General features: G+C 44.7%; 1 protein-coding gene across 5 annotated transcripts in view; it reads right to left on the minus strand.

The window, feature by feature from the left end:
• Positions 1–26,819, minus strand: part of STAMBPL1 (STAM binding protein like 1) — a 49,407-nt gene that overhangs the window by 19,222 nt on the left and 3,366 nt on the right. For 2 of the 5 annotated variants that reach the window (XR_003609500.2, XM_028104513.2), the window contains exons 1-3: positions 19,326–19,656; positions 6,434–6,516; positions 1,999–2,216 (exon numbers count right to left, since the gene is read on the minus strand). Coding sequence is in view for 4 of the 5 variants with exons in the window: in XM_028104513.2 (XP_027960314.1) it covers positions 1,999–2,216; positions 6,434–6,463 (248 nt within the window). In the remaining variant the exon portion in view is untranslated. Of the gene's footprint in view, positions 1–1,998; positions 2,217–6,433; positions 6,517–19,325; positions 19,657–26,819 lie in introns of those variants that run through there. The other 3 variants (XM_028104511.2, XM_028104512.2, XM_028104510.2) reach the window with 2 other exon arrangements.

The raw sequence follows: 26,819 nt of genomic DNA on the forward strand, positions 1-26,819 counted from the left end.
AGGAGGTGCTAAATTAGGAGTTCATTATTTTTCATCACCTTTTTGAGGAACAAGGCACAGCAGAGGTAAAGGGAAATCCTTAGACCAAACCAGATGCATCACTTCCACGTAACATGAAGATTTTGCTTTCACAAGGGCAGGGAATTCTGGGTTTCTTTTTTTCTTACTGATGTGTCCCTAGCAGCCAGAATAGTGTCCAGCTCATGATGTGTGTTCAGTAAATATTTGCGGAATAAACGAAAAGTTCTTCCTTGATAGACCATGATGGGCTATAAATGCTATTTAAGATCAACTAGTACGTGATACCTTATAATAATTGGTGTCCTCTCGCTTACAGATCACGCATGCTCTCGTCTTGTGGCCTACAGGGGACATGGCGACGGTAAAATAACTCATTTCTTGAATGAGGAAATTATGGGTTTAAAGAGGCTACAGAAATTGTAAGTTGCCTAGAGTAGCTATTCTTTATAAATAGACTAAAGTCACAAATGTTTGGAGTTGAAGACAGCTCAGAGAAATCTTCCACTTGGAGAGAAGAGAGATTTCTGCCCCTACGTCTTCCATTTGTAATGAGGAACTGAGGCCCACAGGGGATACGTGAATTACGAATTGCCACGGGGTTCATGACAGAAGGGAACTCCAACATTCCGGTGACTCGATAATGTGGACAGTGCAGTGGTCTTTCGCTTAACCACGCTTATGACCCCACAGGAACGTGGGCAAAGAAAACACCAGCAGAAGGCAACACAGAAATATTAGCAACTGGTGACCTAGAGTTCAGAAATTGAAGTTTTTGGAGAATGTGTGCTGTCAGTGATACCCAACAGCTTCCGATTTCGTATTTATTGTTAGCTCTCTAGAAACCAGTGGTTTCCACATGTAGGCTGAGTGTTGCCAACTGTCCACTTCTCAGATGTTCTCAGGTTAAAAATCCCCAAGTGAACGAGGGAGTCAATCATCATGTGACTTTTAATTAAGCTAAAAGTACGGGTTTCGGGTAGCTGCTTTCACTCAACACTTTGGAAGCTCTTTTATACATAGCACTATTACACAGCTAAATAAATTGCCTCTTTTTTTTAATAGATTCTATTTATTTGAGAGAAAGAGAGAATGTGAACGAGTCGGGGGGGGGAAGCAGAGGGAGAAGCAGACTCCCCGCGGAGCAGGGAGCCCGATGCGGGGCTCGATCCCGGGACCCTGGGATCATGACCTGAGCTGAAGTCAGATGCTTAGCCGACGGAGCCACCCAGGCGCCCCAGTAAATTGCCTTTTTAAAAAATACTAACTATTGGCGCCTGGGTGGCTCCATCGGTTAAGTGGCCGAGTCTTGATTTCAGCTCAGGTCATGATCTCAGGATCCTAGGATCGAGCCCCATGTCACGTTCCAAGCTCAGTGGGGAGTCTGCTTGAGATTCTCTCTCCCTCTCTCCCTGCCCCCTCCTACTCTCTCTCTTTCTCAAATCAATCAATAAATCTTTAAAAAAATACTAACTACAATGTGAAACTGCTCCTTTCTGTATCCCTGAATCAGATCCTTCCTATAGCTGCCAACTTACCGCCCCGTCCCAACCCATCAAGTCAAATTTTAAAACCGTTAATGGTCTGTTCCAGGCGCTGGGCTGTTCCAGGCGCTGTGGATGGAGCTGCACTATGGTTCCTGCTCTCACAAAGCTGACATTCCTGTGGGGGGAGGACAGCATAAAACAGGGCATTTTCTTGGTGAAGAGTGCCAAACACAGGCACGTGCGTGCCACCACACGGGGCTGTTTGAGAGACTTGTTCACATCCCTGAGGCTCGCTCCATGCCTGAGCCTCAGAGATGGTGTGGGGATGCCTTTGAATGCATTACCTGGTAACCTAAGAACGTGGGACATTTAATGCTTGTGAAGATTGCAAAACTGGTCTGAATATGAAAATATTCCTGAAGTCCAGACCGTTTCACTAACACAGCACGTAAATATTTTCCCATTTCGAAGACCTCCCAAACAAAAGACTTACGTTATAAATTTGTTATAAAGGACAAAGGCATTTTCCAAATTTCCTTCTTCCAAATACACCGACGCCATTCTCTCCATCTCTACCCCAGATCTAAAGTAGCGGCGCGGGGTGATGTCTTCAGTGACGGTAATATTACACCCGAGCTTGCTGAGGGCACGGACTCGCTCTTCTGGGCTGAGGGAGACGTCCGTATGGTCAGGCATAGCAGCCAACTTTTTCTGCAAAGCAAAAAATTGAATCCCTGAGTAGAAATAAGAAAGGAACAGGACTGAAATCACAGGTGTGTTTTCTGCGCTAAATACTCGACACCAGTCCCTAAGGAAAGCGTTTCCTAAGAGTTAATGATACCATAGAAGTGCAATCTTTGTGCAGAAACACATGGGCCAGACACCAAGAAGACATGCATCTCTAGGATAAACACACCTTCGTGTTGGGGGCAAATCTCCTTTAGGGTTCAGGGTACAATTATGTGGCAGTTCCTGGGTATGCAAATGCTTTAGGTCATTTTAGGTAAAGTATCATTGACCCTTATGTCCTCATGGATACTTCCATTCCGGCTCATGTGAAGCAGTCCAGCAGGTGGACTCTTGTCTGGGGAGGGCTCACGTCATGCTCCTCTGAAGGGTCTCCAAGAGATGGTCTGCATTCAAAAGTTACTCTAAGGATTCAATTCTCTTCCACAATGTATCCAGTTTAATAAGATGCTTTTAGGACCTGTTTCTTCACCAAGTGAATGAAACCTCACCAATAAGTCCTTTTCAAGGATACCCCCTATTTCTTCTTAACATAAAAAAAACTCTTAGATCTGCACATAATAATGATAGTACATTAACAGGCATGGTTAATTAGTCCCTGAGTGAGAAAATAATGAAAATCATTACTAAGAAAAAGTCAGTGATATTAAGACATACATTTGTACTTTATTCATAAAAATAGTATCCGTACACATTTGGGAAGACACAGAACGTATGCATTCAGGATAATTATTCAATGATTCAATGAAAAGCTCAGCGCTTCAGAAAGGCAAAAAAGTCAACAAATTTTTTTCTGTTAAAGGCCGTATAGCAAACCTTCTGGACTTTGCAGGCCCTGAGTCCCCTCACAACTACTTAGCTCTGCCGATGCGTAAGCAGCCACACACAACATGTAAGCAAATGATCCTGGCTCTATTTTCAAAAATGTTTTCAAAACAAGCAGGTGACTTTGGCGCTCAGACCAGTCTGCTGACCCCAGCAGTATCAGCATCAACTGGGAGTTTCTTAAAAGTACAAATTCCCGGGGCACCTGGGTGGCTCAGTCAGTTAAGCATCTGCCTCTGGCTCAGGTCATGGTCCCAGGGTCCTGGGATAGAGCCCTGTGTCTGGCTCCCTGCTCAGCGGGGAGCCTGTTTCTCCCTCTGCCCCTTCCCCTGTTCCTGCTTTCTCTCTCTCTCTCTCAAATAAATAAATAAAATCTTAAAAAAACAATGTTTAAAAAAAAAAGTACAAATTCTCAACAGGCCTCCCCTGGCATCTACAGACTGGAGGCGGGCTTGAAGAACCCATGTTTCAACTGGTGTTCCCAGAGGCACTGATGCATGCTGCAGTTTGAGAAACGCTGCTTTAAACCCCTCTAGCAACCTTTGATCCACAGGAATGGAATTAGCCCAGAGCAAATTTAGCTCCCCGAGTCTGCCTCTGTCAGTCAAGGGCAGCGCATTTGATTAAAAGGTCTGTATAAAGTTAAAAAAGAAATCCAGGTGGAATGGTTTTTGTCTGGCCATGAATGACGGATCCAAGCTGTCAGGGCAGGCTGCAATGAATCTTCCGATGCCCTGGGGTCCACTGTGGTGGCAATTTTGTAACAGAGAGAACCCTAGAGACCTGGAACGATTCTTCTTTCTTTTTTTTTTTTTAAGATTTTATTTATTTATTTGAGAGAGTGAGCACAAGCAGGAGGGAACAGCAGAGGGAGAGGGAGAAGCAGGCTCCCCACTGAGCTGGGAGCCTGATGCGGGGCTCGATCCCAGGACCCTGAGATCATGACTTGAGCCGAAGGCAGACGCTTAACGCACTGAGCCCCCCAGGTGCCCTGATTCTTGTTTCTAAAGGTGAAATTTATAACCAACCAGAGAGGCATAAACCTGTTCTCTTCCCCATTTCCTTCTCCCAAGAGGAAGCTCTCAGGGCCTGGGCTTCCTGGTGCTGAAGTCTCCAGCGATCCTTCCCGCAACTGGGTGGCCAGTTCAATTTAGAGTGGAAGGGATAAGGAGACTTACCAGTCTCCCAGAGTCTGTCTCCAGGGCCAAGTGATAAAGAATAAAGCATACACTGGATTTTTGACCTTGGCATCTTCAGTCAATTCCCCCTGGTCCAGAATTCTGAGAACGGAGAGGTGTGCCTGAACATAACCCCCAGCCCTGCCTCAGTGACCTCACCTTCCATGAAGGCACACTTCCTTCTAGCCAAACCCTGTCACGCTGCTCCTCTCCTTTTCGAAAAGACTTCCTAATTTCTGAGAAGCTGCTGGAGGCCTCCCCTCCTCCGAAGCAGGAATCGAAGCTTGTTGACGTCTGAGCCTCAGACCTGAGTGTGTGCCATCTTGTCCAAGGGAGAAGCCCAGGACATGGCAGCCACAGCCCGCCCTTCCCTCACCCAGAGCGCCCAGCAGCCCTCAAGGAAAATGCTGCTATTCGACCACAGGTGAAGGCGTCAATGACATCAGAAAATGACTGGGGAAAAAAACTATGGAAATCAGCACATTTTTCCAAAGAGGGCTTCCAGGCTCCTGAATGTGCAAAAGTAATTTGCCCACTTTTTATTACTGTACAGTCTGCACTGAATTATAATTATTTGTGTGCAGTGTCCATCCATCCCTGTTCCCTAGGATGTAGCATATTCTTTGCAGCACAGATGATAATCAAAACATGTACCAAATAAAAGAGGAAGAGAGAAACAGGTGCAATGTGATTGTAACTGGATTATCTTTTTACCAGGAAATAAAAGTAAGATTTGTTTTCGCTCTCCTGAATGGTCCTATCCTTCCCAAATTCAAAAGTGATTTCAGAAGTAAATGGGGAAAGAGCCTCATGTCTTCATAGATCTATAATGTTGGGTTTGCGATACCTTACGAAATACAAAATCTCCAGGTGAAAAAGCCTTAGTGTTCATTTCACAGTGACATGTCCACTGACATTTTAATCATTGCTACCTAATGTTCTAGAAAACACCTAAGACGTGCCAAAAGGATGATCCCTTCCTCTGCAGGTGGAAAAGGGGGCTGCCTTTATTCCCCCACAGTGCCCCGACAGCATGAGGTCGGAAAGTGAAGAAGTTCCCACAGTTCTCTGCTCCTCATCCTGTCAGAGCAACTGAGCATCCGTGAAGGACATTCCTGGCAAGGAGGGCGTGGGTCACAACCTATTTCAGAGCAAGGACCAGGCCCTCCATTTCTTTGTTTTCTGTTTTGTTTTGTTTTGTTTTGTTTAAGATTTATTTATTTATTTATTTGACAAAGGCAGAGAGAGAGAGCACAAAGCAAGGGGAGCGGCAGAGGGAGAAGCAGGCTGCCCGCTGAGCAGGGAGCCCGATGCGGGGATCGATCCCAAGACCCTGGGATCACGACCTGAGCCGAAGGTAGCAGCTCAACCGACTGAGCCACCCAGGCGCCCCCTCCATTTCCTTGTGATCTGGGGCTAAAGCTTTGCGAGTGCAGGTATTCGGTATACTGCTGGTCATCAGGAGAAGGCTAACAGTCGTGAGAGCTTCCCTTGATCAAGACCCCATGATCGGCTGGGAACATTAAAAATATTGTTCCCAACTGTCGTAATGTGCAAAGTACAAAAATGGGGCCATGTTGGTTATATAATGTGCCTACATTCTCACCCAGAGAATGATCTGGGACTCACAATATGTCCCTGAGATCCCAGGCCTCCTGTTATTTCGTCTCGGGCATGTTGTTCCTTCTGAGATGTAGCTAGAGAAGGCACGGACCGCGCTGGGCTCTACAGGGCAAAGTGAGAAGAACGAGAGTTTCAAGTGTGTGGAACTTCACGCTGGCTCCCAAAGTAACATCTGCGTGTCGTATGTAGAACGTCTCCCTCGGTCATTACCACACAAGGGAAGCTTCCAATTTTTATCCATGAAGAAGCTGACGCACAAAGAGGTTGAAGTCCCTGCTTACAAAGTCAATTCTGAAGTTCCTCTCCCCCACACTCCTGGAATCTAACCAGAGAGATTAAAATTTCACACTTTTGTGGACAAAAAGAATTACTTTTAGCTCTAGTGAAGATGGCTTTATTAGTCACTTCCTCAAAGGAGAGGACCCCACAGATGGATGAGGAGCGACAAGTGCTCAACTTCGTGAAGTAACGGTGACTCATTTCACATGTGCTATGTTTCTGTTCTTCTTTCTGGGTTTTCAGGCCATATGTAAGGTATCGGTTGGTGCTACCTACCAGAGAATTCACAGTAAATGGCTGATCCATGTTGTCCTTTCCACAGAACGAAGGTGTTCACTGTTTCTTCTCAATCACTTCATCTGTTTCAAAGACAAAACACAGAGCTACAGTTATTTATCTTTTTTTTTTTTTTTTTTTGAGAATGCGAGTCTCAAATCTCAAACCCCAGGGTTATTTCTGGCTCAGAATATAAACACATCGAAATGACTTATATAACCTGAGTTTTTAGAGAGACTTTGGAAATCTCTTCCTGAAAATACACAACGGCAGGTGGTTAAAAGCAGACCTTAAGAGCAGACCTTTTAAAGCAGGGGTGTGACGAGAAATACACTATTGCTTAGCACCCAGTGTGTCTTCTGGGGGTTTTCTTACTCAGAACTCCACGCAAGGTTATAAAGCGGGTTTACTTTGTTCAAAGGGAGACAGATCCTAACGGTGAAGAGCTTGGACACTGGGGCCATGGACTCCGACACCTGGAGTCCGTCTGGGCCTAGGCTGAGCTTTACTAGCTGTGGAAGGCAGAATTATAAGACCAGGCCCTCCGTTTCTTTGTTTTCTGTTTTTTTTTTTTTTTTTTTTTTAAGATTTATTTATTTATTTAATAATACTGACTCCTTCCCCTTGGTATCCAGGGGTTTGTGTAAACCGCCCCCCCCCCACTTTGAGTGCGGAGGAGACTTGTAACTGACTTCTAAACTACAGAACACAGCAAAGGTGATGGAATACTACCCCCATGTTCACGTTATGTCACACAGCAGGGATGAAGAGATGTCGTAAACAGATTAAGCCGTCTAACCAGCGGGAGACGATCCTGGGTGGGCCTGGCCTAATCAGGGGAGACCTTTCAAAGACAGACAGTCTCCGGATGGCCTTGAAGACTCAGCTGCTATAAATACCACAGCTACAGGGAAATGGATTCTGCCAGTAATCATGTGAGATTGGAAGAAAACCCCAAGCCTCAGATGAGACCGTTACCCTGGTCAGCACCTCCATTGCTGCCTTGTGAGATCTTGAGCAGAGCACCCGGATACGCTGGGCCCAGGCTCCAGACCCACCAAACTCGGAGATAATAAATGTATGGTAGCTCAAGCCATGAAGCTTGTGGTGATTTGTAAAGCAGCACAAGAAAACAAATATGCCAGCTGTGAGACTTTACGTAAGTGATATGGCCTTTTTACGTGCAAGGGACAGTGGGGGAAATAATATGACCTATGTCATATCTTTGTGATAAGGATGAAATCAGGGAGCATGTGAAGTGCTTGGAATAGTTCCTAGCACAGTCAAGATTATAGACGTGTCAGCTATTATTAAAATCTTTATTTTGCAGTTTTAGAAACTGAGGCTCAGGGTTACGTGAATGTGCCCAAGTTCAAAGAGTCATTCATGAATATTAATTAGTCTCCTCTCTTATGCTACTTCAGGTCAGGCTCTGCATTCACCACTTCTCACTTCTTCTAAATTCATTTTGGCCTTTTACTCCACTAAATCATTTATGTGATGCTGGGCACATCTTCTCTCTAGTTCCTCATTTATGACAAGAGGGGCTTAACCTACATTCATTCATTCAGATCACAGCATTCTGTGATTCTAGAAATCCCACATGTAGATCATTCAACCCTTCTTTTTTTTTTCTCTGGCCTGAATCCATGCCGGAGAAACCCTCCAAGGAAAGTCACGTGGCATGTGCTTCACCCTCTCTAGTGATGCCTGGAATAAACAGGGAGATCTAAGCTTGCAGGCTGCAGAAATGGCTGGGAAAGAAATGACCCGGGGAGTGCCACAGTCACAGTGTAGCTTAAAACCCTAATTAATTCTGGTGTTCTGGTGTCACAGAGTGTAGGCAACCTCATTTGGGGAATTACCAGTCCTCAGTAAGAAGAAATAAACCAGGGAAAGAAAGGAAAAGAAAGAAAAGAAGGAAGGCAGGGAGAGAGGAAAGGAAAGAAGGAAGAGAAAGAAACAAAGACATTAAAACAGTTAAGGAGACAGAACAAAAAGGCTTATGGCGAATTTGGGGCTGGGTGGGGGGAAGGGGACAACGGAACGCTAGTTAGTCATTGACTAGGGTCTTGTGAAAGCCTAGAGTTATTTTTGGGGGGTTACTCAGATCCTTAAGTGGAGAACAAATAATTTTTAAAATTAAAAACATTATAACGGCGGTTCTTAAATTTTACTGTATCTAAAAGTTATGCAAGCCTGAGGCTTATTTAAAACGCAGATTCCTAGAATCTGAATCCATCAGTGGTCAGCCCACCAATGGGCACTGATGGTTAGGATGTGGCCCAGGTAAATCCGATACGCGAGGTTTCCAAACAATACTTGCAGAGACGCTGTCTTTGGGAATGCATCAAGCAGGGTTCTTAGTTGCAAGCGAAGGCACTGACTCTTGAATTCACAGGATAGTGGAAAGATCACAGATTTCCAGGAGGGCCAGGGAAATGGGGCTTGGAGGCTACATATCTAGAAACACCCCCCCCAATCACTCAGCAGCACTGGTCTGATAGGGAGGGGGGCCCCCCAGCTTCCAGCACCACCACCAGCAGCCATATCTTGGCTTGATGTCACCAGTTTCTAGTTCAAAGTATGGGATGAGGGTGCGTGGCTGGCAGAGCCTAGGTCACACGCCCACAGCCCGGCACCGGAAAAATGCAAACCCCCAGCACTTGACACTTCCACAGGAGGCAGTGGGATGTGCCCAGTGAGAAAAGGTACCTGGTGGCCAGGCCTGGGTGGCCAAAAACAATGATAAGCACGCACAAGACTCAAACAAACTTCTCTGTAGTGAGCTTCTGAATGTACAAAATGCGTGATTCAATATATCTTGAACACCAGATTTTATTAATTTGCCATAGATGCAAACCCATCACTATTAACGCCCACACATAAATTCATTTATAATTCAGAAATAGAAACCAACTCCTCTCAAATCTAAGATGAAAGAAGTTTATAGATTGGTCGGTCGACTTATTTCTTTGGACCACTAACTACTCAATGGCAGTGGTCCTGTCTTAATTTGTTTTTTAACCTCTAATCTTAGCATGTATCAGTTTCAACACCAACTATTACCCAAGTCAACATAACCAGTTATGTTCTCTTGACCAGTAGCTATCCAAGTGTGGTACAGGATCCCCAAGACCCTTTTAAGGGTTGTGCAAGGTCAATATTATTTTCATAATATCACTCAAACGTTATTTGCTCCTTTACTATCAGTGTGTCACAATTCTGCAGTGGAGACTTCTAGAGGGCCCAAGTTAATGGAATGCTTATTTGCATATTCCTGTCAATGTCCATTTCAGTTTTCAATATGGTAACTATAAATCCATATAGTCCACATAAGCAAAGATTTTTAGTATCCTTAGTAATTTTTAAGAGTGAAAAGGGCTCCCAAGACCAAGACATTTGAAAAACACTGCTCTAGACCAACTACGAAAATAAAACAAAACAAAATCTCGCCGCGTGACTTCAATCTAAACACAAATAGTATGGTCCAGAAGAATCTAAAAGAGAAAAAATACATGTTGAGTATCACCTTCCATTGGCACTACTAGGGTCCGCTAAAATAATTTAAAAAAACCGAGGGCAGATGCTCCTGGGTGGCTCAGTCAGTTAACTGTCTGACTGTTGATTTCGGCTCAGCTGGTGATCTCAGGGTCCTGAGATTGTGCCCCACGTCAGGCTCCAGGCTCAGTGGGGAGTCCGCTGTAGATTCTCTCTCCCTCTCCCTCTGCCCCGCCCCCCTTCTCTCTCTCTAAAGAAAAAAAAAAGAATAAATCTTAAAAACAAAACAAAACCAAAAAAACTGAGGGCACTGTAAGAGGTGCCTGACCTCACAGAACCTGAGATCCAGAAGAGCAAATGCCACACACTGCTTGATATCTGTCATATCCACTCTCTTTTTCTAGTAGAAAAATACAATTTTTTTTGCTGATCTATAGCCCAAGTAAAAACCTACATTTTCCAGCCTGTCCTGGCCTTGGACGTGGCCGTGTGCCCAAGCCCTGCCAGTGGGGTGTGAACAGGAGTACTGGGATCAAAGTCTGGATCGTGCCCTCTAGAGAGAGGAACCCGGTCTCCTCCACCCACCCCGGCCCTTCCTGCCGGCTGGAATGTGGCCGAGCAGGTGCAGGGAGCTGGTCAGGAGCCCGAGGTAGAGCAAAGCGAGAAGAGAAAGGAAGCACTCCAGTTTGCTTATGCTCACAGACCGTGAGAGAGACAAACGTCTATCTTGTGCAATACTGTGTCTTGTTTAGGCAGCTGGACCTGCGTCCTGACAAATGCAGTGGTTTAACCTGGAAAGGATGACGCAGCATGGCCCAAGGGAGACCGTGGCCCATACTGATAATCTTCCATCATGCCCCCCATGCCCCAGCGCTCGGCTGGGCTGCGTCCACGTCTTTGCTCCGGGGACAGGCAGTAGCAGAAACATCTTCCTCCCTCCTCGTGACCTTACAACTCACCCAAATCCTGCCCAGCCTGGGAGATCCCACAGGCCCAGCCAGAAGTTTCGGACTTCTTCAGATATTATTAAGCTACAGCCCCAAGGGCAACATTTGATTGTTATAAACGTTTAATTTGGTTGTTATAGTAAATTAAAAAAATTCTAAGTTAGTTATCAATATTTAAAAATCGGGAGATTTCATATAAAAATTCAGGTTTTAGCTTCTCCTAAAAAAGAAAAAAAAAAAGATCAGAGGATCCGGCACCACTGGGCCCAGGACTTGGGACATTTGTTTGTTTTTATCTTCTATCCTGAGTTTAGAACAGTGCCCGCTACTCGTACGTATTTGTTGTGTGAATGAGGTAACAGTTTCCTTAAAGTCTACAGTACCCTCCCCATCACATTCCCAGGCGCTTGGTAAGTGTTTGGCTCTAAATCTGTGCTAAAATATGTCCACCAAATGCACCAGCCTTCAAGAACTTACGGATAGCTCATTTAATTCTCTTAACACATGTCTGTTCATTAATTCAGTCACATATTCATTCAACAAACAGCAACTGAACATCTAGGATATACCAGGCATTGTTCCAAGCATGCGGGACATGAACAGAACTGGCAAAGGCTCCTGCCCTTTGTGGAGTTTACATTCTAGCCGGAAGAGACAGATCAACAACAAACCTTTTAAATAAACTGTATCGTAAGTTAGAAGAAAAAGAGCCAAGGGAGTGAGGGGCCTTGTGGAGGGGATGGGCTGGGCAGCAGATGCCAGCAGGAAACAGAATTCTCAAGGTAGGTCTTACCCGAAGCCAAAAACGAAGCAAGGGCTTGAAGGAGATGAGGGAGAGGAGAGAGATGGTGCAAAGGCCCTGGGGCAGAAGCACCACGTGCTTGAGAGAGAGCAAGGCAGCTGGCTGGAGGAGGCCGGCCAACCCAACATTGGCTGCACCATGTTCTGGAGCTCCTCACTCAACAGCAAGCATTGTGGGAAGCAGGCCAACGATGACTTCAGGTGTTAAAGATAAGACAAACACTGGAATTTGGAGGATCAGAAGTAAAGAGCAGAGAATGCCAAAGGTGGGCGGGCAGTACTCAGCATCATGCACCAGTAACACCTAAGTTCCCTTGGAAGCGGAGGCTCGAGGGGCACACAGAACAAAGGCAGCCTCTGCGGCCGGCCTGGCTGGGAGTCCTGGCTGCATCGTCCCCTTGCCGCTCATCCTTCCTGGACCCTCCCAGGCTCCCCTCCCTCCTGCACAACTGGGCTCATCACTTCGGAGTGGCCCACAACCAATTGCAGACATTCACCAGGAACACCGGCTTCAATCTCAACTTGCTCCCTAGCCTCCCTCCACCCCAGGGAAGCCCACATTTCTGTGACTTCATAAATTTGAACCATGGCCCACAGATACATTTAACCTGTAGCACACCTCTGGAGAGTTCTTTTTGCTTTAGAGCCCCCTGTCTTCTTGCCTGGACCTCCAGCCCCTTTTCCTCCCTGTAGCATCCACAGACACATCATTTTCCTCTTTCAATGACTTTTTATTTTTTTATTTTTTATTTTTTTTAAAGATTTTATTTTTTTATTTGAGAGAGAGAGAATGAGAGATAGAGAGTACGAGAGGGAAGAGGGTCAGATGGAGAAGCAGACTCCCTGCCGAGCAGGGAGCCCGATGCGGGACTCGATCCCGGGACTCCGGGATCATGACCTGAGCCGAAGGCAGTCGCTTAACCAACTGAGCCACCCAGGCGCCCTCACTGACTTTTTAAAGAGGAAGAGGGGCAGTGTCTGCCTTCCATGAATCCTGGCCCTCAAGGGCTTGGGGCACTGGTCAAAACCATATATATTCACAGTGAACACATGCAGGCCAACTGCTGTCCAGCTAAGGGGTACCTCCTGCAAGCAACGGAACAATTCCCAACCATGCCCAGGGCAGATGGGACACAAAGCAGGTCTCACTCATGAGTGGCCCGGGAGAGGGCAGGAACCCTCTCCTAGCTGACGTCTTATAGCTCTGAGTTTGTGAGAGTTTATTCTCCCTCTGTCCCCACAGATTTATAGCCCAGTAGCAGAATTCCTTTTGAATTTGGGGTCCCAACTGGCTGTCTCCAAATCTCAACTGCTCCTCCCCCACAAAAGCTCTATGAGGGCTGCTTTTGCATTAAAAACCAGCCGCTGCAGCACCTGGGTGGCTCAGTCAGTTAAGCGTCTGCCTTCGGCTCAGGTCATGATCCCGGAATCCCGGGATCTAGTCCCACATCGGGCTCCTTGCTCAGCGGGGAGTTTGCCTCTCTCTCTGCCCTTCACCCCGCTTGTGCTCTCTCTCTCCCTCAAATAAATAAATAAAATCCTTAAAAACAAACAAATAAATAAATAAAAAGAAAAACCAGCCGCAGATAATGCCAAGAATGAAGAAGAAAATATCTTGCCTAGCACACTGTTTATCTCATGACTTTTTACTTTAAGTCCCTTAACTTTCGTGTGTGTGTGTGTGTGTGTGTGTGTGTGTGTGTGTGCGCGCGTGCGCGCCCGCTTTTTTTGTGGCTAAGCTCAGAATTCTGACCCACTTCCATGCACACAACCGTATTTTCCAGAATACAGGGGCATCCAGCGGGCAGTGAGCAGTCTCCTCCGAGAGCCAGCACATAGAAGAGGCAGCGAGGCGAGCTCCTGGGCATGGCATCTGCTCGCTGGCACTCCCTCGGACCAGAATGTTGGGGTGAACTGGAAAAGCAGGAGCATGCTGCCGGCCGGTGACACACGCTGGGAGCACCTCATGCCACCTCCCGGGCTCTCATTTCTAACTGGCCGACCAGCAGTCTTTCCTGTCCCCACAGGGTTAGAGTTCATGTTTTTCAGGAACGACACGGGGCAATTTACAATGGTGGAGATAAATAAAGGAGTGATCATCAGCTAGTCTGTGAGCTACACTGTCATCATCTGATTTAGAGAAAAGGAGGTAAAGGGTCATTCTCATGCCTTAAAGGACAGGAGCAGAGAGGAGCATCTCCCAAGTCACTCTCTTGCAGGTTGGGACCGACTTTAGGAACGAAATAACCTAGGCCCACACGTGCTGTTCACTTCAAAAGATTTAAAAATTCAGACATTAAAACCAAAGATTACTTTCTCTTGTTCTCCTCTGTAAATATCTGCAAATCAGAAATATGCTGATACGGATAAATATGCCTTTACAAATAAGATAACACCTTATTTGTACTAAAACATTGAGAAGATAAATATGAAACTGGATAAGAATATTAGAAATAGCTTTATTGCATTTTCCCCCTATACTTGTAAGTACCATATGGGAGTACCTACCAGATGTCAGGTGCTCGTCTCTTATCCCTAGAGGGATAGTCCAGGTTAAACATACCACAGTAGTGTGCTTTAGATTTGATCAATCAGCAAAAATGCAGTTGCTACAAGAAAGGTTATTAAATAAATTACCGCTCTGATGCATGTTTTAAATTACTTCAAGGTAAGTCTAGGCTACATTTAAAGCTATCAAGTCTCATTTTGGCCATAAAGTAATTATTTCTCGTAGCATAATAGCATTTTTGTCCTGACACCAGAATGAAATGGTTGGGGACCTTTAGCACCAACGGCTCAGGCTTTGGGGCCATATACACCTGTAGGAGAATCCAGCTTCCAGCCTTTATGAGTTGGGAGTGCCACGACATCTTTTTTTTTTTTTTTTAAGATTTTATTTGTTTATTTGAGAGAGAGCACAAGCAGGTGGGGAGAGGGAGAGGGAGAAGCAGACTCCCCGATGAGCAGGGAGCCTGGCTCGGGACTCGATCCCAGGGCCCTGGGCTCATGACCTGAGCTGGAGGCAGATGCTTAACCGACCGAGCCCCTCAGGCGCCCCTATGACATCTTATATAACCTTTTCTGTGTACTTAATCTTCCTCTCTTAAACGGGGGGAAAGAACAACTTTCCAGAAGAACTCGACTGAGCTTAAATATATGAGAGAGACATATGTAAGGTAAAACACAAAGTAATAAATAGAAGTTCTATTACAGTTCCTGGCACGCAGTAGAAAAATCAAAGAAAACCAACCCCTTCCCACATGAGGTGATTAGGGAAGTGAGGTTAATTGCCTCTGTCTCCCAGTGCTGATTTCTGTTACAGAGATCAGAGATGACTGATGTGGAGGGACTTGTTTCACGGCAATTAGTTTTTGACAGACACTCTCAGTCATCCACACAGCAACCACTTGCCCCCCATGCCTGCCATGTCTTCCTTACCGGCAGGCACTAACCTCACCGGAGACCTTCCCGTTCCCAGCGTCCCTTGCGCTCAGGACTAGTTGGCGAGTTGGTACGTGACCAAATCTTGGACAATGGGACCAAAAGGGGGAACACCGTTCGGAGGACTCTGAGGGTTTTTCATCTCTAACACCAGGAGACATTCTGGAGAATATGTATGTGCCTTCTCATTGGCCGGACCTGTGTCTTCGTGCAAGACTTGAAATGCAAATGCCGTCTTGCAACACGGGAGTCAAGCCTGAGAAGCTCTTGGTGTGCAGAGGGTGGTGGAGCCAAAGGGTGGAATGAGGCTGGCTTCTTGCTGAGGCTGCCGAGCTGCCGAGTTTTACCCTACAACTATCCTTCTCTGAATTGTTGTTACCGTATAAGATATAAGTGCCATTGTTTGGGACACTCCCAGGATTCCGTAAGATATTGCCTTATTGATACAGGGTTTCTCTGGCAACATAACAAACTCTTCAGCTATGTAATTCCTTCCAATGGCAAAAAGTAGTGATTCTGTATCACTAAAATAATAATAATAATAGAATTTTGTAAAATTTAACCATTTTTTAATATCTCCAAGATATTACATTCTTCTTTGATTAAGATGTATTTACTATTTAACTCTTTCTTGATGAGTCAACCTTATTTCAACATACCTGCCCATAGCAATGCTTTGCTCCATTTCTCATTTGCTCTTATATACAAAATCAATTAAAAAAGAACGGCTTTACTTAACTTCCCTCTGACTTCAGTCTTTCTGTCCTTTTAATTTTAGATCACTGATGAAATAATTTACACTTATTTGTAAAATGAAAGTTTAGACTGGACATGGATCTCAAGGGGTCCCCCTGTGAGCAAACTGTACGCTGATTACAGTGAATGTGCTACATGATTTCCAAACTGGCTACACAAAGACCATTTTCTTACCGCCCCCCCCTTTTTTTTTCTCCACTGTGTCCTAGATAAGAGCAAGGTGAGTTCCGGGCAGGTGAAGGATTATTGCAGCACTATATATCCTTTAATATAGCAAAAGAGTTATCATCATCATAATGACTATGAACAGAAAGCTTTCCTTCCCCGGTTGACTGGAATAACCCGCTAACCCTCACCAAAGCCTGAAAAGATAAGGGGCATTTGAGCCTAGAGATCAGATGTGCAACCTCCAGGGTCAGACCACCTGGGTTCATATTCTGACTCCAACCACTAAATGCAGGATCGCAGCTTCTCCAGCTGCAAAGTGGGGTTGAGGACAGTAAGTAAGGAAAAAGCTGTGGATGCCTATAAAACATAGAACACGATGCTTGGTGCTAACAAATGACCACACCATTATCTGCACGTTACAGATAAGGAAACAAGAGTCCAGAATAGGGGCGCCTGGGTGGCTCAGTCGTTAAGCGTCTGCCTTCGGCTCAGGTCATGATCCCAGGGTCCTGGGATCGAGCCCCACATTGGGCTCCCTGCTCCGCGGGAAGCCTGCTTCTCCCTCTCCCACTCCCCCTGCTTGTGTTCCCTCTCTCGCTGTGTCTCCCTCTGTCAAATAAATAAATAAAATCTTAAAAAAAAAGGGGGGGCCCAGAATAGATAAGTAACCTGAGTAAGGGGTGGAGCAGGGACTCAGAACTAGGTGCCTAGGATTCCCGAGTTCAAGCTCAAGCAGCACGTGATAGTTGATGGTGAAATCAGGGCAAAGTCAGATCCTTGGGGCTTGGATAAGAATGATAGAAATGAAAGTTCACGCCTTTAAAATCATCTGACCCAAGGATTATACATGGAGGTGGTGTGTGGGGGGGTGGGGCAACTGGGGAAAACTCCTTTTTTTTTTTTTAAGATTTTTTTATTTATTTATTTGACAGGGAGAGACACAGCGAGAGAGGGAACACAAGCAGGGGGAGTGGGAGAGGGAGAAGCAGGCTTCCCGCGGAGCAGGGAGCCCGATGCGGGGCTCGATCCCAGGACCCTGGGATCATGACCTCAGCCGAAGGCAGACGCTTAATGACTGAGCCACCCAGGCGCCCCTATGAGAAACTTCTAAGTACTGACTGGAGTGTTTTAATGGTTATTGTATTATTCAGGTTTTCTGCTTTCTCCTGGAGTCAATTTTAGTAGCTCAGATTTTCTATTTTTCCCCCGTTTTATCTGTTTGTCAAATGTAGATAGTCAGTGTTCTCTTCAGATGTCTTAAATTATTAATGAGTCCTGGGGTGCCTGGGTGGCTCAGTCTGTTAGGCGTCCAACTCTTGGTGTCGGCTCAGGTCCGGATGTCAGGGTCGTGAGAGCGAGCCCCATGTTGTGCTCCATGCTCAGCATGGAATCTGTTTGAGATTCTCTCCCTCTCCCTCTGCCCCTCCCCCCGCCCCCTGCTCTCTCTCTCTCAAATGAATAAATAAAAGCTTTCCAAAATAAATAAATAATCAATGGGTCTGTAGTTATAGTTTTCATTCCTAATACTAATTATTTGTGGGTTTTCCTCTTTCTTTCCGGGTTAACATTGTCAGAAATTTAGCTACGTCATCAATGATTTCCAAAGAATCAGCTTTTGGGCTGGTTTTTCCTCGCAACTTTATCTGATTAATTTCTGTTCTTATTTTTATTATCTCATTATTTTCACCATCTTTAGAATTAAGATACCACTGCACTTCTAGCTTCCTGAGGATTGTTCCTTGTTTTCTATGTTTCGTGATTTTTCAGCAAATGTATTTAAGCAGAGAAAAGAGAGAAAGGAAATTTCAGTTCGGCCATTACAAATATCTGATTCATAATCTTGTCTATGTCAAAAAAAGAAATGAGCATTCATTCCCTTCACTTGTTTTATAGTCTGTGGATTGACCACCTGGAATATGGAGTTGAGAAATTCAAACACATAATTATTCTACCAAGACTCAGTTCAATTCAAACATGTGCTGGTTTTTAATGTAAGTTCTAAATTGTGGTATTCAAAAGGCATTTCACATGCACATAAGTGTGTTAATTTAGGATTCTGGTTTTTTTTTTTCTTAATGAGATGATCCAATTAATATGCATCATAAAACACTTAGAAAATGAATCTGAGGTGTCAGGGAGAAATTCACCTTTGTACACAATTATTTTGTCATCTTAAATCCATACGAGCATGTTAATTTTGTCGTTCTGCTGTTGAGGTACTAAAATTTCCTGGAAATTATGCCTTCTAAAAATAAGCCATCCAAAAAAAAAAAAAAAATTAAGCCATCCGCAAGCCACTAAGCTTTAATGTAAACTTTAACATACTTCCTTCTTTTTTGCTGCAATAAGCTTGTAACAAAATACTATCCAGGAGTTATCTAATTCGATGAAGCATAATGAGCCAGAATAAATTTTAAAAATAACCTCATTTTCTTGCCTGCCAGTTGCCCGAAGCTCAGAGATACAAGGTCAGTCCTTGGGCATTATGAATCCATTTTATTTAATTTTCATAGATTTCCTAAGGACGGTCCATGACCAAGATGAATTGAGCCCAGCACTACTACTCAAAAGCAAAAGCTGTCCTCGAATACTTCTCGAGGAGCCTTTCTCCAATGCTCCCTGACCACAGGAATTGTAACAGTTCGACACGTTCCCATGGACAGGAATGATCACATTTTCGGTTTTGTACTAGACAATCTCTTCTTCGATGCAGTGGACCAAAGCAAAATCCGCTGTGTCCTTCCGTAGCCTTGCCTGGCAGGCAGTCCATTTAAAGATGCTTAATGAGCCCCTCGCCCTGCCAAAGTGGTTAGCAGGGCCCGGCTGGCTTCTGTGCCTGCATGCTCACCACTCACCCGCTTCCTAGTTTCCCGCCCTGTCGCTGTCATCCCCCTCCTCTACGTGGAGTTTCCTCTGACTGTGGTTCCCGGGCCACCTGCATCGTAATGACTTGGTGGAGGAGGAGAGCGCCTGGTCACAAGAAGACAGATTTCCAGATGCCACCGAGTCAGTTTTCTGAGATCGCCCCACAAATCTCTATTTTTATCAAGCAGCCCAGCAGATCCTGATGCACACGGAAACCCGAGGCTCACGACATCAGATAAACCTGCCCTAAGACAGCTACAAATAACCCCCAAAAAGCCTGGTCTTGACCAGATGCATATTCCCTACCGCAGAAGGAGCTCCCGCCTAGACCTCTGTGAAGTGGAGGTGTCCCCCCACACCTGTCCTCACCCTGCATCTCAACTATTAATTTTCTGTCTTTCCCGTTGACATACCTTTATTCCATAGGACACGGTTTTTCATGACTCGAACTGATGCTTCATCCGAGTGTTTGCCCTGTGTCTTCAAATGTCTTCCATACCCTTCCACCAGGACACCCAACTGTGATTTCTCACTCGGTACGTTCCACGGCTAAATGCATCTTTCCTACAAATATTGCTGGCTCCAAGGAAATCCAGCCCTCCATTTATTTGTACAACATTATTTATTAACAGATAGTCTATGCTAGGAGCCAGTGATACAATGGTGACCAAAGAGACAGATCATATCAGATCTTACGACACGAACATTCTGCTAAGGGCAGGGTGAGGCGGAGACATGTGGGAACTGCTACAAAGACAAAATACAGGAAACAGAGACAGTTGTGCATTTTTTTTTTTTTTTTTTTTTTTTTTTTTTGCAAAACAATACCTCAGAAACAACAGCGGTCTTCCTCAGTGCAAAGGGAGGCAGTGTTTTGCCCCATTATCGGTGATGGCAACGTTGATCTCTTGTTTTAAATCATGCCTGCCAGGCTTCTTCCTTGCAAAGATACTATTTTTTCCTTTGTAATTACAAAGTATCTTTAGGGAGTTACTTCGAGAATCTGCGAATACACCTCGCCCCACTAATTATAGCATCCAAGATGATTCTTGCCTGAACAATGATTCTTATGGCATCTGAAAATGGCAAATTTTCATTTCCATCCTCCTTTTGACATTTCTTAGTTTAGGTGGCATTTTTGGTTGAAGGTTGTTTAGTTTTTGTACAAAATGTGTACCTTTCAGCCTCTTAAATGGTTCCATCTCTTCTTTACGGGATCTGGGTTTTAAAGGTCCTCAAACTCACTAATGCCAAAGAAACGTCCTAAAATATGTCCACCAATCTTTTCTTCCAGTAATTTTATGGTTGGATATTTCTGAATAAATACCTTTGATCTGTGTGGAATTAGTTTTTTGTAAGAAGTAAGACAAGGCTACGGTTTCCTTTTACCCCTAGGCAGAATGGCCCTGAAACTCCTCGACTGCACTTAGCTTCTTATTTAACTCACAACTCTGCCCCATAAGGCGATCTGCCCAACCTAGGCACTTAGTACATATTTATTAAATTAAACTAGTCTCTGCCAATTACACCTCAATAAAGCTTAAAGGGAAAAAAAAGTCTAGCAGCAATGGATAAAATCATAGAGGAGAGGAACTGCCCCCCCCCCCAGGATAGGAGGCAATTGTGAGTAAGGTACCCCAGATCTGGAATGAGCGGTGAAATGATTGGAGAAGGACAAATAGTTATTGAGGGAGATTGTGAGGAAAAGACATAGACCTTGGAAGTTAAGCAGACATATTGAGGTCTGGGACAAAAGCAGGCAAAGATAGTGTCAATGCTGACACTGTCAGGAATGGCAGATGGTGGCGCGTCTGATTCGCACAGAGGAAACTTCTCCCCCATCTGAGTGAACGGTACCAACATCTAATCAATTGCACAACCCCTGGCGAAATGGGGAAATAGCCCCCCTGTGTCTGCCGCCTCCCTGAAGTCCACAGCCAATCTGCCACTGCACGCACACACACACACACACAAACACACATGCTCATGAAGAAATGTCAGACCCACCCAAATGGAGAGAGGTTCCATAAAACAACCGGTTATAGCTCTTAAAAAGTGTCAAGATGATGAAAGACAGAGAAAGACTGAGGCACGGTTTCAAATTAAAAGAGAACTCGGAGACAAGACACGTAAACGCCAGGCACAATCCTGCAGGGCGTCCTGGACCAGACGGATGCTGGGGAAATGTGAACAAGACCTGTGCGTTAGACAGTGACAGTGTGATAGTAGTACTTTCCTGATTTTGATAACTACTGTGATTATGTAAGCTGTTAATATCTGGGGAAAGGGGGGGTAAAAGATATACAGAAATTCCATGTACTATTTTTGCAATTTTTTGGAAGTGTGACATGATGTAATCTTTTTAAAGTCTGACATTATTTTAAAGCATTGTGTTTAATGCTCAATTAGTACCTTAAAATTCCCTCAGAAAGGAGAAGGACAACAAAAGGAAAAGAGTTCGTATCCCTTGTGACCGTTAGAACATCGATTGCTTCTGAAGCATAGGGAGCGTTTACAGAAAAATAAGAAAGAGATAGAGTTGAGTAAAAACAGGCAAATGGAATGAACAAGTCACAAGAGAATTATAAACAACTAAGTAACACGAAACATGCTTCATTTTTCTAATAATTAAGAAACCACAAATTTGAACAAGACAGCTTCATTTATTTGATTGATAAAATTTGCACGATTGATCATACCAAACATTGATGAGGATTGGAAGAAAAATTAGCAATTTTTTAAATAATATGCATTCCTGGTGACCAAGCAATTCCAATTCTAAGATTTCCCTTTAGGCCATATAATATACCACACACACACACACACACGCACACACGCACGCACGCACACATACACACACACACACGCCTCCCTCCCTCTCTCTCTCTCATCTCAGCATGGCTTAAAAATATGAAAATTTAGGAAGTAAAAATAGCCACCAAAAGGGTGTTACTTAAAATAAAGAATATCTCTAGTTGATGAAGCCATTAGAAAGGACTTACACCTACGCGCGCTGAACCAGGAAGATGTCCAAGTTCTAGCATTATTAAGTGGGAAAAGAAGCCAGTTGTAAAGTAACATATAAAATATGACTCCAACCTTGTGATGCTCATACATAGGCAGTTAATGTATACTGACTGGCATCTGCAAGAAAAAAGTCTGAACAACACACACTGAATTTTTCCCAGCTGTTTTCTCAAGGACGTGATCATGAAGGCCTTTCACGTTCAAGTCATTCATTTCTGTACAGTTTGTTACCAGGAGGTATCGCTTCATAATCAGACAAATCCTACTTTCGTGACATCTATCAATTTTGAGTAGGTAGCTCCAGGTTTTAATCCTGGCCCTGCCAGGTTCCAGATGTGTGAATCTGGGTAAATTACTCCCTGAGTCTGTTCCTCCAGTCCAAACGGAGCTTAATTGTGCCCTTCTTCCTTCACAATATTGTTAAGGTAGTGGGTAGCTGCAGTAGTTTACTCAGGGGCTTTCTAAATCCAGAGGAGCTGCCCTGGCCTGATGTCCGAGCTGAGTGCTGGGAAGAGCACGGAACTGGCTCAGGCCTTCAGAAACACAGAGAAATCCGCTGCATAAACCCTCCGGTGTCAGTTCTGCCAAATTCGAGGCCCCAAGTGCTCCCCCTTGCTCCCTTCTGCCTTTTGGTGACAAACCAGTTGGCTTTGCTCGCCTCTTCCTTAGTCCTCTGTTTCTGGACCAGATGCTGTGTGTCCCGAGCGCGGGTCTAACACTTGTTCTCATCAGGTTAGTCCCCGGCTCGACAAGGCACACTGGTAACCTAGTGCCTGCCAGAAGAGGTCTAAGTACCCTTGCTTGGAGGCCCTTCAGTGCCAGAGACCTGACCCCTTTTCTCGGGCTTGGAGAGACGTTGTATTCCACTGTTGCCCGGTGTATGTCTCCTGGCTACTTCCCTCTTGGATCAAACCCTCTCTGCTCTGTCCCAACATCCGCCATTCAGGATGCGCCATGTTCCGTCTAAATATTCCCACCAACCCTGTGGTTTTCTGATTCCCTCCATCCAAAAAGTGGTATTAATAAGAACACGAAACACAGTCTATAGTGCCATTATTAAAAACTCCAAGATGGCCTGACTGTATACGTTATTACTTAAAAATAGAAACACAAATCTGAGTATGAAATCAGATCTAGCCCTTCACGTTTCATTTCTCTCAAAGTGTGGTTTACTGACCATCTGCACATCAGAATCCTCTGCAACGCTTGTTAAAATGAAGGTTCCCGGCCCCACCCAAACTTACTGAATTATGTCAGTGGGATGGAGGCCCTTTTGGTTTTTGGAGACTAGTTAGAGACGCATCACCCCAGTCATTTAACTAAGTCTTTCAATAACGTTACACTTGGCAACAGAAAAATAACTTTTATGTGATAAGAATGTGATAGCCATCTACATGTCTTTAAACCTGCATTTTAATCTTATGGATTTTCCATTAATTGGAAAAACAAAGGTCTGCACCCACTAATGATGCCAAGTGATTTTCATCTTTTTTGTTTTGTTTTGTTTGCTGAAAGTGCTATCTTGATTCAGTGAGCCATTTCTCTGACCCATTTTTACAAAAAAGAGCTGATTGCAGGCCTCTCTCTTCTAATTTTGTTCCACCCATCCTGTCTATTTGTTTCTATTAAAGAAAACTTATCTTGTGGAACAGTTCATAAACCAGCCTTTCAAGGACAAAACAGACTGGAAAAAGAACCTGAGTCAACCTATCAGAAGATTGAAGCATGAACCCACAGACATAAAGCCCTCTCTACATCTCTTCTTCGTGGTTGAAATGCACATTTCCGGTGTTAAAAAAGCTATGGCTCTGGCAACAGGGTGAATAAAATCACACAGTCCTTAGATGAGCTGAATGTAACCATAAATGCGATTACTGATTCTAGTTTTCCTTCTGCCTTTAACTAAAAGGTGCAGAGCTGGTTGTCGCCCCAGCCATTGATGTCTGAAATGCTGCACTCTCATAAGGGACCCACACTGCAGTTGCTTTCTGAGCACCTGCAAAGGAAAGCAGACAGGCAATGTTCACCCCGAGCCAGGAGGGGTTAATAATGAGTCATCACCGGCCTCCTGTTTCCAAATGACCCAGAGGGTCATCAAGTCAAGCAATCAAAATGAATAATTCCTGATGGGTCCCTGAACAGTTAGTTATCTCTTGTATGAGCCTGAGTTGATTCTCTGGTTCAGTTACTATGATACCACTGAGCAAAAGTATAGCAAAAGTTTTAAAAAAACAAAACACCAAATCCCCCGGAACTCAAGCTCTTTCATCCTTAATAAGGTTGTTTTTTTGTTTTGTTTTTTTTTTTTTTTTAATTTAGAAAAACATTGGTCTCTGGTGCTCTTTCGCTCCCTGGGAGACAAGGCCACGGGGCATCTCGTTCAACCTCCTGACTTGCGTGGCATCCTAGGTGCGGCGGTGATAACCCCAGGCTACTGAAAGAGGGACTGATGAGCTAGCTTGGCCCACGAGGGCAGGAGGTGTGGTGAGAAAAATAGCGCTTGCCAGCCGGCTCCTCCCAACCCACACGCAGGCTCCCGGGGATCAATCCCGGCAGGAAGCCTTCCAGGCTCACCACGGCCACAGGGGGAGACCCATGGCCGTCCCATGGGTCTTTTTTCTTTCTTTATTTTTTTTTAAAGATTTTATTTATTTGACAGAGACACAGCGAGAGAGGGAACACAAGCAAGGGGAGGCGAAGAGACAGAAGCAGGTTTCCCTCAGAGCAGGGAGCCCGATGCGGGGCTCGATCCCAGGACTCTGGGATCATGACCTGAGCCGAAGGCAGACGCTTAACGACCGAGCCACCCAGGCGCCCCACCTTTTTTTCTTTAAATCAGGTTTAAACTCACAAAACTTAAAAACAGTTCCTTTAAAAAGAATCGAACTTTAGGGACGCCTGGGGGGCTCAGCGTCTGGCTTCGGCTCTCGCCGCACCCCCCCACCTTTTCTCTTGGCTCTAACCCCACATCCTCCATGCTGGAGACCCAATGTGGCTACCTCTGGCCCAGGGACTGGTCCCCCAGGCGCACCCCAGCTCCCACTCCACACTGCTTCCTGCTCTTAGCCCCTCACAGGTGCTCTGCTCTCTAGATTTTTGGCTTGGGATTGTGTCTGCCCCTGTGACAATATCTGGCCAGTGTTTGCAAGATTCTGAGGTTACACCAGGGCTCAGCAGGAAAGGATGCTGTGATCAACCGGATGGGGAACAAGTGAGGTCGTGGTCGTGGTCAGGTGCACTGACCCTCGTCCACACATGACATCGGTCTGACTGCCTGACATTCTCCCTTGTCCATTCGGTGTCATTGGGATGCTACCTCATTAGGCCATCATTTTCTGCCACTAGATTCCACCCCAATTCCCTTCTTCTACGAATCCACTCAAGTGCCAAAAAGCCAGGTGCCAAATACTCTTCTAAAAGGATATGCTTTCGTCACTTACTCCTTTCAATGACCCGACCTTGAATTGGCCACCTCGTCCAATCAAAATGCCACACCCTGGCTTTCGAGGGCCTTAATAAGACGTGGAAAGAACATGCCTTTAACTCAGGTTCAAGTGCTCAATGCCTACTTACCAAATAAATCCTTAATAAGAATAGTTATGCTTAGGGGCGCCTAGGTGGCTCAGCCATTAAGCGTCTGCCTTTGGCTCAGGTCATGTTCCCAGGGTGTTGGGATCGAGCCCCGTTATCAGGCTCCCTGCTCAGCGGAAAGCCTGCTTCTCCCTCTCATACTTCCCTTGCTTGTGTTCCCTCTCTCGCTGTCTCTCTCTCTGTCAAATAAATAAATAAAACCTTAAAAAAAAATGATCACGCTTCATTACATAGAGAACAGCAGTGTTGATGTTACTTCAAAACCACAGTGATAGGCAATGTTTTATTTTACATATTTATTTTGAACACAGCCCGACAGAAAACCAATTTAAGTGTTGAAGGGTCTCATCTGACTTTTGTTCAGAATGAAACAAGCGTGACTGAAAGACATAAAGGGAAGGATATCAAAGAGAAAATGTGCATTTACTAATGTGCACTCTAATGTTAATAACCAGGTAAATTTCGGACAGCTTTCTAATCTTTAACTCTGAAACTAGATCATGAACCACAGGGTAAACTTCTAAGGACTGGGGATGGAAAGTCACCCTATTTAAAGAAAAAAGAAAGAAAGGTATAATACCCTTAATATTCAAGATCAGAGAATGCACCCATTCCCAAGAGTAACTTGAGAGGCTAACCAGAGCAAATCAAAACATACGAATTATTTGTTATTTATATCCAGGGGCTGCTTTTAATACATCTAAGTTACTAAGTAACCAGCAGTCTGAATTCATATCTCTAAGGCAATCACATCAATGGACAAACATAACATGGATTTAATTTAAAATTTAAAAAATCAAACAACATGGGCTTTGAAGACTTAGCAATTTGCCAAATGTTTAACTGGCTCTTCTACTTAGCATGAGGAGATACAGGAATGTACCAGAAGTTCACCTGATTTGCTTAGGAATGCAAATCATTTCTGACAAAAGCCACATCCAGATGTAGCTACATCCAGATTATTCCTGAGTTGAACATTCTGATGTCAACTCAGGATTTCTGAATGGCCACTCACATGTCCAACTGGACAATTCACAATTTCAGATAGCTGGAATAAGCAAGTCAACAGGTACCAATACACTGCTGTTTGTTTGTTTTTGTTTTGTTTTGGAGGGATTCTTACTGTTCCTCTGGTGGAGGAAGTCAGTCTTAGTTGAGTGTATCAACTGGGCTTCAACTGGATGAAATGACTGGTAATTCATACCAAGTGATGGCTAAAAATAATCCATACTGGAAGAGGTGATAGAGCTAAATTGGGAAGATCAACATTTTAGAACTGCTATTCATGT

This window comes from Eumetopias jubatus, unplaced genomic scaffold, assembly GCF_037043125.1.
Source record: "Eumetopias jubatus isolate StellerSeaLion01/CBP00866 unplaced genomic scaffold, mEumJub1_p1.0 scaffold_17, whole genome shotgun sequence".
In the NCBI taxonomy this organism is placed as follows: Eukaryota; Metazoa; Chordata; class Mammalia; order Carnivora; family Otariidae; genus Eumetopias; species Eumetopias jubatus.